Below are 14,520 nucleotides of genomic sequence, written 5' to 3' on the forward strand. Positions count from 1 at the left end.
GGGGCAGGAGTCGGCGGACCAGGCCTGGGATGGACAAGCTGAAGAAGGTGCTGAGCGGGCAGGACACCGAGGACCGGGGCGGCCTTTCCGAGGTGAGTACGCCCTGGACGCACGGCCCCGCCTCGCCCTCCTCTGCCGCGGGTTTCTGCGCCGCCCCAGGCCTGGGGCTCGAAGGAACCCGCGGAGGGCGGTGGCGGCGGAGCCCCAGCGACTTTCCACCCCCGCCCTCAACTCCGCCGGCGACTGTTGATGGCGAGTGGGAAGCCGAGCAGGAGTTGCAGGAAGCAGCTCTTCCCATTTTCGTCCCCCGCTGCGGGACCCCGCGAGGGTCCCATTCGACAGCCGCAAGTGCGCGGCCCAGCGCTTTGCACAGGCCAGTCGGCATCTGTTTACTGCTTAGTCTTGCGCCTCTTCAGCACACCCTGCGCTTCCCCCACCCCACCCACACCCCTCCGCAAAGAGACGAAACCTGAAAAATCTGGGCAAGTGGGAGGGCGAGCGGCCCAATCCGGCTGAGGGCTTTAGGGCCGGGCTGGGCAGGGGGCCCCAGAGCCTGGCGGAGGGAGCCCTTGCTGGGCAGGTCGCCGAGGCCGGAGGCCGAAGGTCGGCTGTGGTTGAACCGCAGCTTTCCCGGTTGCCCACCTCCCAGTGCTGCGCGCTGGGTTATTGTGCCCAGTGTAGGTGGTGGGGCTTGACACTCACACCTGACCTTGTGATGTACCTGACTAAATTGGCAAAAAAAGTGTTTTGCTTTCATTGAGTCTGGTTAGGAGAAGTGAACAACAGCTTCCTCCTGCCTGTGACCGAGAACTTTACTACCACATATAGTGGAAGACCTCAGTGGTGAAAAGTAACCCCCCTCCCTTTCTGACAAAAAAGGTAACACTTGAGAGATTTGTAGGACCAAAGTGTCACTTTCCTTTCTGAAGGCAGAATCCAGAAATGTGTTTTTGCTTGAACTGCTTCCTGTTGTCAGTGATTTTGATTTTTATGAGGGCTGGAATGGCACCATCCTGTTGGCTGTTTAGCCCTTTAAGTGCCAAGGCCAGTTCAAATTTTGATACTTTATGGTTTATTCTCTTCAAAAAAAAAAAGAAGGTTAAATCTTTTTGAACATCCCTGTTAATTCCAAGTAGTGATCAGGCATCAAAACCAATCCCACTACCACACTTTTATCCCTATGTGCAGCTCGCTTTCTTTTTCCATGTTGGTAAGGGAAGCTCTTTGGTTCTTGGGTGAACAGAAAGAGTATGGCTTTTGGTTTTATTCTTTGCTTGGTGGGAGGTTAAGGCTAGTTAGAAGTGGTCTAACTCGATTGTCTGGGTTAGACCAATAAAGCCTGATAACAGAGCGTCATATGGCCCAGTTTGGAGGGCCTGCCTGAGGGTGTTTGAGAAGCCAGACTCCTTAAGGAGGAGAGGTTTCCCTTGGCATGGAACCAGGTGCCCAGTTACCCTGCTTACCACTGCATGTTGCCCTCTCCAAGTGTGCCTTTCTCTGCAGGATCATGTGCTTCTGTAAGTGCTGTGTGTGTGTTCCAGTGTCACAAGCCCTTTTGCAAGAGGTGTGAATATATGGAGGGTAGGAAGTGGACCCCTTTTGATAACTTGACCTAAATACCTTCCTCCTGAGTGGAGACTAAGCCCGACTGTAGCAATGCTTGCCACACCTAGGGGAGCCTCTGGTCCTTCTCTTCCAGCTTCTGGTTTGACAGGAAGGTTGGAGACAGGGCTGAAAACAGGTCCTTGAGCTAGGGACAGTCAAGGCTGAGGGAGTTGCCTGTCTGGTGATTCTTGCAGCCTCTGCCACCACCCACTTTACCCCATCAGCTGGATGGAAATGTGGTAGGCAGCTTTCAACATGTTGCCAAATGAAGATGGTGATGGCCACACAAAGCGAGTCCTGTGTGACTGGGCATACGGGGCCTGGCTGCCCTGCCTTGGCTGGCAGGGTGTGAACCTTTGCCCTTCAGTGGCAGCTGCCTGTGTCCAGCTTGGAGAGCTGTGCCCACTGCATCAAGTGGACAGAAGGTCTCTGGTGCAGGCGCTTGAGTGTTATTTTTGACATAGGAAAAAACCACTGGGAGATACCCACAGGCTCTAGACCAGTTTTAGTAGAGTTTTTTTTTTTTTTTTTAATTATGGCTCCCCCTGAATTTTGCTCTTGGGGGGAGTTAATGATGATGATGGAATCAACATGAGCAGAGTAGTAATTAATTAACTAGGGTTTGTCTGGTGCAGGAGTGACTGGGCTGATGCCAGCACCCTGGAAGTACAACATGTGCACCAAGAGTGAATGACACAGATGATAGACCTGGTGAGGATGCGAAGTTTTGCCCTCTGAGGTCCCAGAAATGCTTACAGGACAGCTGCTACTGAGGCTTGGCTGGTTGATGTAGGAGTGGATGACCGGTGGGCCTAATGGCCTGAGTGGAGCTTGTGCCTTCCCAGCTGTCCTTCTACTGCCTGGGCCGTGGTGAGGCTTTGGGCTCCTCAAGGCGCTGCTGTCTGGCCTTCCTGTTGTGAAGTGGGTTCTGCTTGAGGCTGGGATTCCATCTCCAGAATGTTCAACCAGAGGCGAGGTAACTTATCAGCTGCCAGAGAGGAGATTCACTTGTGGATAAGATCTGTATTCTGTGACTCCTGAGGTCTCTTGTAACTCTGAGTGTGTAGGATTCTGTGTTCCCTGCCTTCCACAGTAAAAATTCACACACTGCTTCTTAGTTCCATTATGGGCTTCCTTTGTTTTTGGTAATTAAATATACATATACACATATGTAATACAATTAAAAAAATTTTTTTCAGGTTGTTGAGGCATCTTCATTAAGCTGGGGTACCAGAATAAAAGGTTTCGTTGCATGTTTTGCTATAGGAATTCTGTGCTCACTGCTGGTAAGATTTTCCCTCCCCTTTTCTGTCTTTCCCCCATCCCCCTCTTTGGCATATCCTCTCCCTTTTATCCACCTCTTTTTATCTTTTGCTCTTCACTAAGATGCATGAGTGAGAGAAGAGGGAGATGGGGGAGGCAGAGGGGGAAAGCACGGGTTCCTCAGGGTTTCCTGTGTGAGCTCCTGGTTTGTGGCTGTAGTATGAAGGTTGCTCACATGCAGACTCTTGGTGCTTTAACTTCCAGGGTACTCTCCTGCTGTGGGTGCCGAGGAAGGGATTGATCCTCTTCATAGTGTTTTATACCTTTGGTAACATCGCATCACTTGGCAGGTAACAGTTTTTTAATCCAACCAGAGCCAGTCATTAGATGGGGAAATGGAGGTGGCTTGTGCTTGAGGGTGGTGAAGGAAGATGATCCAGCAATTTTAAGGATTTGAAGAGAAAAGAGGTAGTTAAAATACATCACATTCATATGCTATCATTTCAAAAATATTTTTATATCTTAGTTTATCTTTGAAACACCCGTGGGAGAAAGCAGGAAGTATATTACTATTGTGATTTTGTATATGAGGAAACTGAGGTACAGAGAGGTTGAATGACTTCTCCATGGTTTATAACACGATCCTCTGCTTTGCTGTAATCTTACTGCTGCCAGAGACCGATTTGATGATTTCAGAGGGGCTCAGCAAGCTAGTAGCTGTCGGTGAAACTTGTTATTGATTAGTCTAAGACCATCCTGGGCTCGAGTATCAGCTGGGGGGTGGTGGGTAGGGCATCTGATGGAGTGCTTCCTGCATGGGGGTAGCCCATCCCATGTTGGTGCACACCAGCATCCCAGGTCAAATTCATTCCCGCTGATGACTTAAGCTACCCTTGTGTACTGACAGCTCTACCCTGCCTCTCCAGCCTGAATGCCCACGGGAAACTGAACTCAGTCTTCTTTCCTTCCCATCTATCTTGAGTGGCCTCAGAGTCCTGGAAATGCAAGCTGCCCCCATCCACCTGATTACTCACCATGGCTTGTTGACCTCGCTTTCCTGGGTCCTTCCTCTTTGTGCCCATGATGGCTGTCACTCACCATCTGACTCACATGCTCAGTGGAAAAGCATTCATCACACCCTGTTCTGGTCCTTGAAAATACAAGGCCAAGTAAGACTTGGTCCCTGCTTCAGTGGAGCTCACTGGTCTGCAAGGCAGACAGACGTATAAGTGATAGTAGAATATAATATGGAAAGATATGCTCAGGGAGGGGCAGCCGATCTGATCCAGGGAGTCAGGGAGGGCTTCCTAGAGCAGATGATATCTGAGCTGGGTCTCAGGTGGGGTCCGTATCACCTCTCACCTGAACTACTACAAGGTTTCTCTGCCTCCTTTATTGCCCCTTTCCTCCAGTTCATTTCCCACAGAACTGTGGAGAGACTCATTTACAGCCCTGCTTAGCCACCTTTAGTGGCTCCTCGTTCCCTCTCTACAGGTAAAGTTCAAACTCCTCAGCACTCAGAGCAGGCTTCACCCCAGTCCCACTCCCCAGCCAGGCTGAACTTCTCACGTTTCCCCACATGCCTTTGTGCAGGCTGCTTTTTCTGCCTGGAATGCTGCCCCATCTGTACCTCCCCCTGTTTGGTGGATACTTGCTCATTTGTCAAGAGTCAAGACTTTGCTCAGAAGTCACCTCTTCTATCAGCTTTTGCTGATTACCCTCCCCCCTCCAGGACTGAAGATCTCTTTTGGGGCTTTTTGTATCCCATATCTATTTATGTAACAGCACAGTACATTTTATTACGCAGACTTGTAAGCCACTTGACAAGGACTGTGCTTGCGTCTTGTCCCTAAAACCTAGCTCTGATTCTGGCTGGCAGTATTAACCTAGTGGTCAAGTGCTTGGCTTTGGCCACCTTCTTGAAGCTGTATTTATTAATAATGCTTCCAAGCCAAACCAAATCCATTGCTGTCGAGTTGATTCTGACTCACAGCAATCCTGTAGGACAGAATAGAACTGCCTCCATAGGGTTTCCAAGGAGTGGCTGGGGGATTTGAACTGCTGACCTTTTGGTTAGCAGCTGAGCTCTTAACCACTATGCCACCAGGGCTTAGGACAGTAAAATGCTGGGCTTAGATGTCTAATCTTGCCTCTCAAGCTCTCTTGAATACTATTGTGGGTTTTGCTTTGGGCAGACAGTGTAGGTTGTAATGTAGAGTCTAGGCTGAACATAAATATATAGGTGTATTGGTTAGCCCAAAAGAACTAGTTAGCAAACCCTAGTGGGACTGGCTCTTCCCAGCACTGCCTAGGGAAGTAATAAAGGGAGAAAATAGTTATCTTCAGGGTATGTCTAGGAGTTTGTGGCTTTACCTGTAATCTGTTAACATTTTTATACATGTGCTGAGTTTAATTTTTAAGACCAGTCTTGGCTATTGATTTGTGTTCAACATAGGCTAAAGACTGCACTCAGCTCAGACACTTGAGCTAATAGTGTAGCCTTGAATTCAAGTTGAAACTTAATAGCACTTCAAAGAGGGGTAGACTTATTTTTAAAGTTTTTGTTTTTACTGAACACTCTGTCATGTCATCTGCTTGTTGGCTTGTATCAGATGCTGGCTGTAACAGCTACTGCTGGGGTGACGCCACATGGGACGTTGTCCTTAGGGCTCAGGAAACACCATGTAAAACTGGCTCCAGTATTTGATGTGTTTAGGTGTGAGGAATGATTAGTTTGTGATCAGTCTCTCTCACTAGCCATCTCTCAAGTCCCATTCATAATAGAAGACACTCTAGTGATGTGTTTCAGAGCTTTGGAATCAAATCAATATGAGTTTGAATGCCGGCTCTTTGGGTTCCTAGCTGTGTGATCTTGGATAAGTAAATTAATCTTTCTGAGCTTCAGTTTCTCATCTCTAAAATAGGTATAATAATACCTAACTCACGGGGTTGTTGAGGGTTGAAATGAGGTAATGTACCTGATATCTGGCATTTAGCAAAATTTCAATAAATACTAGATATTATTATCATTAGAATTGTTCATGAAAGAAAATGAAATGCTGTACTTTTTAACATAAACAACCTGTCTTAGTTATCTAGTGCTGCTATAACAGAAACACCACAAGTGGATGGCTTTAACAAAGAGAAATTTATTCTCTCACAGTCCATTAGGCTAGAAGTCTGAATTTAGGGCACCGGCTCCAGGGGAAGGCTTTCTGTCTCTGTTGGCTCTGGAGGAAGGTCCTTGTTATCTGTCTTCCCTTGGTCTGGAAGCATCTCAGTGCAGGAACTTCGGGTCCAAAGGATGCGCTCTGCTTCCAGCGCTGCTTTCTTGGTGGTATGAGGTCCCACTGTCTCTCTGCTCACTTCTCTCTTTTGTATCTCAAAAGAGATTGGCTTAAGACATTATCTAATCTTGTAGATCTCATCAGTATAACTGCCGCTAATCCATCTTATTACATCATAGTGATAGAATTTACAACACACAGGGAAATCACATCAAATGACAGAATGGTAGACAATCATACGATACTGGGAATCATGACCTAGCCAAGTTGATAGATATTTTTGGGGGACACAGTTCAATGCATGACACAGTCTAAGTTTGTAAGGTGTGGTTCTTCTTTTTTAAATTACCTATGTCCTTTTTTGGCTTGTTTTGTTTCCATGGGTAGATTGTCAAGGTAGAGGCAAGGTAGTACTGCAGAGAGTGGGGTGGTCTAACTTAGTGGTCCTGAGTACGGCTGACATGCATTTCAGCCTAACTGTACCATTTACTTGTTGGGTGGCTGTGGATAAGTAACTAACCCCTCTGGGCTTCAGTTTCCTCATCTGTAAAATAAGTCTAATAATTGTTCCTACCACCTAGATTGTTGGGTTAAATGAGAGCAATGCACAAAAGGCCCTTAAATGCAGTGCCTGGTGCAGAGTAAGAGCTTGTCAGATGTTAGCTACAATTACTGCTGTTATTGCCACAGGTAATCTTGAGGAGGAGTGGGGAGGCCACACAGTTTGCCTAATTGTGGTTCTGTTCTGGTCTGAATGGCTTGTGTATGCTTGTTTCTCAGCACCATCTTCCTCATGGGACCAATGAAACAGTTGAAGCGAATGTTTGAGCTTACGCGTTTGATAGCAACAACCGTGATGCTGGTAAGGTCTGCCTTTTAGCTGGACTTCTGAAATGGAAGGTTTTATTTCTGCTGTTGTATGGAATTTTTTCCTCTCAGAACTAAGCACCTCTTTCCTTTTTCCTTTCATCTTTACTTATTACCTGATTTCTGTAACCACTGTGGAAGGAGGGAGCATTCTTCTTTTTTTAAATAATTATCCCCTTTGTTGGTGGCAGATACTGTATCTGTTCAGTTCTGTTCAGTTCTATACAGCATCTCCAGGGGGCGTTGTTTGTCAAATTAGCTAAATTGATATGATAGTAAGACAGCTGGGAGTAAGACAGCTGGTGCTGATTGAAGCCACACAGGCAGAGTTTAGAGAGATTAGCTCGGAAACAACAGGGTTCATTCTCTGGACTGGTTACCCCGTCTTCTAGGATGTACTCTTCTTTCCTAATTATTATCTGACTTTGGGATCATATTTATTCAGTTTTCCTCAGTCTTCCTGAGGCCTGTCTACTCTCCTGTGGTCCTGTTCCCTGCTTGGATATCATTGCCTGCAGTTTTGTTGCACTTTTCCTGTCCCACCAACTGTCTTTGAACCATTATAATGGACTTCTATTATAGTGATTAGTATTGCAGCATTTGGAACTTGATATGATACTCTTACTAGTTTTATTTGTTCAAATAGATAAGGTCTCTTAGGCCATGACCATTTTAGGTCCCTTAAGAGCATTGAGCATAGTGGTGGACACAGAGGAGATGTTTGTTGAGTAGTTATTGTTAAGAGGACGGGATGGAAGGTAGAGATGGTGGCTTGAGCACCAGTTGTTGTTGGCTAGCCCAGGATATAGATAGCCTGGACAAGGCTCTATAGAAAGGACTTTCTAAGAAAGGACCTAGGAAAAGTGTTAGATGACATGTAAACAAATCACTGTGACTGCTGACTGTGAGAATGACATCTCATGTTAACCTTTGTCCTCACATGTCCTGTCCACTCGAGGGACTTCTAGAGTTGGGCCAGAGAGATTTGTGTTAAGTGGCCATCTGTATAGGTTAGACATGTGATTTTGTTTGCTGGACAGAGATTTCAGGTGAACTTGAAAGTAGAAAAGGATTTTTCTCTTTCTAATCTATAGGATTCCTTCTTGGCCAGTTTTGATTTCATTGGGATGTTAATTCTTCTGTCAGACATGGGTGGTCAGGTGCATTCAATGCTTTAGAAGTGAAAGAAGGCAGCTGGTTGCTGTGGTAACTTCAGAGTTGTTTGTTTCTTGAAATGTTGTCATGATATTAATTAAATGTTTCGTTTCTCCCTCTAGTTGTGTTTGGTACTTACCCTGTGTTCTGCCTTTTGGGTGAGCATGTATTTTAATTTTTCGTAACCTTCTTGGTTTATGCCTCTTGCCATACACTTTCATGTAACGATAACATTTTTCTTTCAGTGGCATAACAAGGGACTTGCCCTCATCTTCTGCATTTTGCAGTCTCTGGCCATGACGTGGTAAGTAACCTTTTCAACAGTCCCTCCCACATTGGATTTCTGACCGATGCAGTTGCAGGAGACAAAACCCCGCGTGGTATGGGTAGGAGGGTTAAGAATCACAGAGGCTTCTTAGCTTTAGAGTTCTCATGATGCCAATGAAATCACACTCCAGAGCACAAGCGTTGGTTCGGCCCACTGTCAGCAGATGGCATCATTGGTCTTGTGTGGTCACGTGAATCTATTCATTTGCTAACGTGGCTGTTTCCTGGGCTCCTGGTGAATTTTGAGAGGGTTTGAATGTTACTAAACCAATCATGTCTGGAGGTGCAAGGACAACTAAAGTATTATAAGGGCTGGTAAAAAGAGGCTTGTGATTTAAATAGACAGTAAGGAAAAAGGAAAGTGGTAAGAAGAGTAATGAGAGTTACACTTTTGACGAGATGAGTCATACACACAAGCACAGAGTGAATCATCAGCAGAGCATAAGGCGCAGCCACTGGTGAGAGGGGAAATTGGCTGTGGGCTGCAGGGTCAGCATACGCCCTGGAGGCTTGTTAGCTTGTTGGTTATTAAGGTGAAGACTAGGAAATGGTCACTCAAGGGCCACACATAGTGAAAGTGCTGTAGGCTCTTGCCCTTTCAGACTGTGCAGCATCTGAGTGAGAGGGCTGGCGGCACATGTGGACTCTAGCTGCGAAGACACTGCTGTCATACTTTCGAAGCTCATCAAGGGGTGCCATCTATTAGAACAGTTTCAGTGTAGATGCGACTGATCTATTGTTGAAAAAATGTTTGCTAGAATGTGTATAAGCAAAGAATAGTGGACTGTGAAAGTCTTAAAGCTTTGAAGAATGAATTACACTCCTGTTTGGTAGAAATGGGTCTTGAGACTGCAAATTCACGTGCCCCTCCCCTTTAGTAATTTTGGGCTTTTGAATAAGTGTACTTTCAAACTGCTTTTTGGAATTTGCCGTGTTACAAGTAAAGGAGCTTCTGTACGTGGTGATTGTAAGATATGGAAAGGAATAATGGTTTGATTTTAATACAGCACACACATTTTGGTATTAGGTTCTGATAGAGCCTGGTTTGATGGCTGATATTTGTATTTTGGTTTCCTTTTGGGGGGAAATTGGCACACACACCCACACCCCCCACACTCACCCACATCCACACCCACCCACACACACCCACCCTCCACACCCACGCACACCCCCCATACCCACCCTGACACCCACACGCCCCCACACAACCCCCCCCCCCATACCCACATACCCACACACACCCTTTCATTTGCTTAGAGACCTATTTTGGAGCCAGTTTTCAAAGGTTCAGCGTTCATGTGGCACAGGTGAATGGTGATACTGCATCTTAACTCTGACATATTCCAAATGTACTTGTTATCCTTAGGGCTGACTAGCAATGTGCCTGACATGCCGGGCCTGGTTCTTTGGAGTTATGGGCAGGCTCCCTGCCACATGGCTCCTTTCTGATTGAACCAGACTGGATTCACCAATGTATCTTTGGGTTTGGATTCTTGAAAAATCATTGTTTTGTTACATTTTAATCCATAGAGTAGTTAGTAGTGTCCACCGCCCCCCACATGCCCTTTTCTGTTCTCTTTTTTTGCTTCTTTTAAAGTCAGTAGAAAGCAGCAGAGCAGAAAATTTATGCCAATTGGGTAAAAGTTGTATTCTGTTGAGGATAACTGATCTGGATTTTGTTTGGTATTCTTTCAGAAGAAGGTTACTATGCCATCTGGACAGCTGGAATCTGCCTGTGCTAGGTGATTGCTGGCCCATTTGGTTAAAGCAGTACCTCGATGAGACTGAGGTCACAGAGGCTGTCTCCACATGGGCCACTCACCATCTTTCTGTGGCCATGGATGGCATGGCACTCCCCTCCCAGGCCATATACCTGGCACAGTGTGTGGGTGTTAGCGTGTGTGTGCATTTGAGTGCATGACACTCACTAAGGAAGGGAGGGAACTGGATAAATCACTGCAGATGCTCTCATAGCTCAAGCCCCTTCCACCCTGTAGTCTTCCACTCCCTTCATTTGATTTGATATTTTGTTTCTTTTTCATTTTAGGTATAGCCTTTCCTTTATACCATTTGCAAGGTAAGACTATGTATTTAGAAATATAATTTCGGTCATTTGTGGATGGTGGAATGTTTGCACCGGGCTTTTTAGTTCAGAGAGTGCTTTCACATGTTATTTTATCCTTATTCAAATCCTTTGAGACAAATAGGCAAATGCTATATATCTGTTTTATAGATTAGTAAACTAAGGCTTAGTACCTCCCTAGCTCACGCCTCCCTCCCAGTTCACCTCCAAACAAATTATACAGCTAATGAGGGGGCAGGGAATTGACCCAGGTCCACCAATTCCTGATGCAGTGAAAATTCTACTGTAATATATACTGCATATGTGTGTTATCACTCTTTTAATCTGTGGCTTTGAGTAGTTTTTTTAGAGGTGCGTATCACTGAGCAAGAGACGGAGGTATATTAGTTTGTTTTCTTTCAGTATCTCGTTGATGGGAAAGTTTCAGAAAATAGCTTATAGGGAAAGTTTTAGAAAATAGCTTATAAAGGGTAAGTAGGCAGGACTAGGACTCTGGGAGACAGGGTTTCTTAATTATTAGTGTGACCTTTGGCAGCTCAGATTCCTCGTTGATCAAACAGAGCAGATTGGACTAGAGTATCCCAGAGGCTTCTTCCAGCTTTGAGTTTCTAACCCTCCAAACCATAGTAAATAAGCACTCTCAATGATGGGTTTCTCCAAGTTAGCAACATAGTTGTTCCCTCCCACTCTCTTCTAATGTAACCATTAATTTCTGTTCTTTTCTATCATTGTTATCGTATGTGCCACCTGAGTCAATTCCAACTCATAGTAACACCATGTGATAGATTAGAACTACCCCATAGGGTTTCCGAGGCTGTAATCTTTATGGGAGCAGATTGCCAGGTCTTTCTGCCATGGAGCCACTGGGTGGGTTCAAACCTCCAGCCTTTGGATTAGCAGCCAAGCACTTAACCATTGTGCTACCAGAGCTGTCATTACCTGTTAACTAAAAGCAAGCTTTTCTTTAACTGTGTGAGGAAATGAAAGATTATGCCTGAGTGTGGAAGGAGGAAGGGCATTCTGTGTGCTGTGCATTCCAAGTGTGCTGCTGACAGTGATTTGAAGATGCTGCAGAGTGGTTAGACGAGACCTTAATAAGCCCATCAAGTTAAAGCTGGATGGCTTTGTGAATATGTTCTAGGAAGATAACAATTAAGAAATACTCCATGCAGACCCAGCCAATTCTGGAAGGTGTTAGCTTCTTTGTTCAAGAAGAGTAAGGGTAGGGGTGGCCTGGGAGACTAGGTGTTTATGTGCAGTGAGCCAATGCTCGCCATCCCTGAGCATCCAGTGAGGTGTTCATCAACATGCTGACATTTTAAGTATATCTTGGTGCCAGGATCAGCTATATAATTTTTGGGACCCAGTGCAAAATGAAAGTGTGGGGCCCCTTATTCAAAATGGTTAAGAAATTCGAGGTGGCAGGAAATGCTCGCGATCACAGGCCATTAGAGAAATGCAAATCAAAACTACAATAATATACCATCTCACTCTGACATTATTGGCACTAATCAAAAAAATGGAAAATAACAAATGTTGGAGAGGCTGTAGGGAGATTGGAATTCTTTTGCACTGGTAGTGGGAATACAAAATGGTACAACCACTTTCAGAAATTATATGGCACTTCTCTAAAAACCTAGAAATAGAAATACTGTATGATGTAACAGTCCCACTCCTAGGAGTATATCCTAGAGAAATAAGAGCCATTACACGAATAGGCATATACATACCTGTGTTCATTGCAGCATTATTCACGGCAGCAAAAAGGTGGAAACAACCTAGATGTCTATCAACAGATGAGTTAATAAACTATGGTACATACACACAGTGGGATACTATGCAACGATGAACAATGATGAATCTGTGAAACATCTTACAACATGGATGAATCTGGAGAGCATTATGCTGAGGGAAATAAGTCAATCGCAAAAGGACAAATACTGTATGAAACCACTATTACAAAAACTCATGAAAAGGTTTCCACACAAAAAGGAAACAGTCTTTGATGGTTATGAGGGAGGGGAGAGGTGGGCAGAGAAAAACACTAAATAGACAATAGTGGTAACTTTGGTGAAGCGTAAGATAGTACATGATACTAGGGAAGTCAGCACAACATGAACAAGGCAAAGTCGTGGAAGATTCATAGACACATCCATACTCCCTGAGGGACCGAATTACTGGGCTGAGGGCTGGGGACCATGATCTAAGGGGACATTTATCTCAGTTGGCATAACATAGTTTATAAAGAAAATGTTCTACATCCTACTTTGGTGAGTAGCATCTGGGGTCTTAAAAGCTTACGAACAGCCATCTGAGATACGTCGACTGGTCCTTCCCCGTCTGGAGCAAGGGAGAATGAAGAAAACCATAGACACAAAGGGAAGATTAGTCCAAAGGACTAATGGACCACAACTACCACAACCTCCACCAGACTGAGTCCAGCACAACTAAATGGTGCCCGGCTACCACCACTGACTCCTTTGACAGAGATCACAATAGAGGGTCCTGGACGGATCTGGAGAAAAATGTAAAAATTCAAACTCATTAAAAAAGATCAGACTTAACTGGTCTGACAGAGACTGGAGAAACCCCGAGAATATGGCTCCTGGACACCCTTTTAACTCAGTATTGTAGTCACTCCTGAGGTAGCAAAGATTAGACAAGCCCATAAAACAATAATACACATAGTTCAACCATGTATACGAGACTGAATGGGCACACCAGCCCAGCGGCAAGAATGAGAAAGCAGGAGGGGATAGGAAAGCTGAGTGAATGGAAATGGGGAACCCAAGGTCGAGAAGGGGGAGTGTTGACATGTCATGGGGTTGGCAACCAGTGTCACAGTATGTGTATTAATTGTTTAATGAGAAACTAATTTGCTCTATAAACTTTCACCTAAAACACAATAAAAACAAGAATTTCGAGATGGCGACAACAGAGCATTAAACCAGTTACACAGATCTCTCATCCATGGAGTTGGCACAGCCTGGTGCCATTCTCTGGGGCTTTGAGCTTGATCTGGAATGGCATTTTAGGCCTTATGTACAAGTGATGGATAGAATGATGGACTTTTCTTTGAAGCAGTGAGTTTAATATGCTGAGCAGATGAACATTTCCTGTAGTAGGGAGGGAATCACCCAGTGAGGTCCTACCCTTCTATTGGTAGCTTCCCCTAGAATAGCCTTTTCCACAGTGTCTGATAGGTGTTCATGTGGAAGAGAAGGGTTCTATGATCAAATATGTTTGAGAAACAGATTAAGCAAAATTAGATACGTTCCTTGGTGCCAGCCTTTCCAGATACTTTCATACGTTATGTGCATTGTGAACTGCTGCGAGGGAGATGTATTTGGCCCTTTTGTGCACAGCTTTTCCTGGACTGTAATGCAGGGCGTTTCAGGAGATACTATCCTAGAATTACCTTGATATTAAAGCTTAGTGCCCGCTCTTGGGGATGCTTACACTCACCTGCCCCTCCCTCGTGTGACTCCCAGTGACCTCGATGGAATGCAGCTGAGAACACAGAAGGAATAGAACTGGGCTATGAGAAGCCCTATTGCCACTTACATAGCAAGATGTGGTGGAGATAGCGCTTTCTGGAACAGAGCCATAATTTGTTGAGGATCCACTTTCCTTGCATTTTCTCTCTCCTCTGAATTTCAAGGAGTAGACACCTGTGATCAGACTAATACGACATACCAGTGAGTACTCAGAACCTACAGAGAATGCTCCTATGCTAGGGAGCTCCTAGAAAATGTCCTTAAAACGTTTCTATGAAATGGGCAAAGGAAATGAACAGACACTTTGCCAAAGAAGACATTCAAGCGGCCAACAGACACATGAAATGCTCGAGATCACTAGCCATTAGAGAAATGCAAATTAAAACCACAGTGAGATAACCATCTCACCCCAGCATTACTGGCACGAATCAAAAAC

At 45.1% G+C, this 14,520-nt stretch overlaps 1 protein-coding gene across 2 annotated transcripts in view; it reads left to right on the plus strand.

Moving 5' to 3' along the window:
• The first annotated feature begins 6 nt into the window (after positions 1-6).
• Positions 7-14,520, plus strand: part of SFT2D2 (SFT2 domain containing 2) — a 21,446-nt gene continuing 6,932 nt past the window's right edge. The window contains exons 1-7 of one of the 2 annotated variants that reach the window (XM_004384085.2): positions 7-92; positions 2,805-2,891; positions 3,133-3,218; positions 6,936-7,017; positions 8,300-8,335; positions 8,423-8,481; positions 10,552-10,581. In XM_004384085.2, coding sequence (XP_004384142.1) covers positions 30-92; positions 2,805-2,891; positions 3,133-3,218; positions 6,936-7,017; positions 8,300-8,335; positions 8,423-8,481; positions 10,552-10,581 — 443 coding nt within the window. In that variant the 5' untranslated portion in view covers positions 7-29. The remainder of the gene's footprint in view (positions 93-2,804; positions 2,892-3,132; positions 3,219-6,935; positions 7,018-8,299; positions 8,336-8,422; positions 8,482-10,551; positions 10,582-14,520) is intronic. The other variant, XM_023738432.1, reaches the window with a different exon arrangement.

The sequence above is a fragment of the Trichechus manatus genome, unplaced genomic scaffold (assembly GCF_000243295.1).
Source record: "Trichechus manatus latirostris isolate Lorelei unplaced genomic scaffold, TriManLat1.0 scaffold00117, whole genome shotgun sequence".
Classification (NCBI taxonomy): Eukaryota; Metazoa; Chordata; class Mammalia; order Sirenia; family Trichechidae; genus Trichechus; species Trichechus manatus.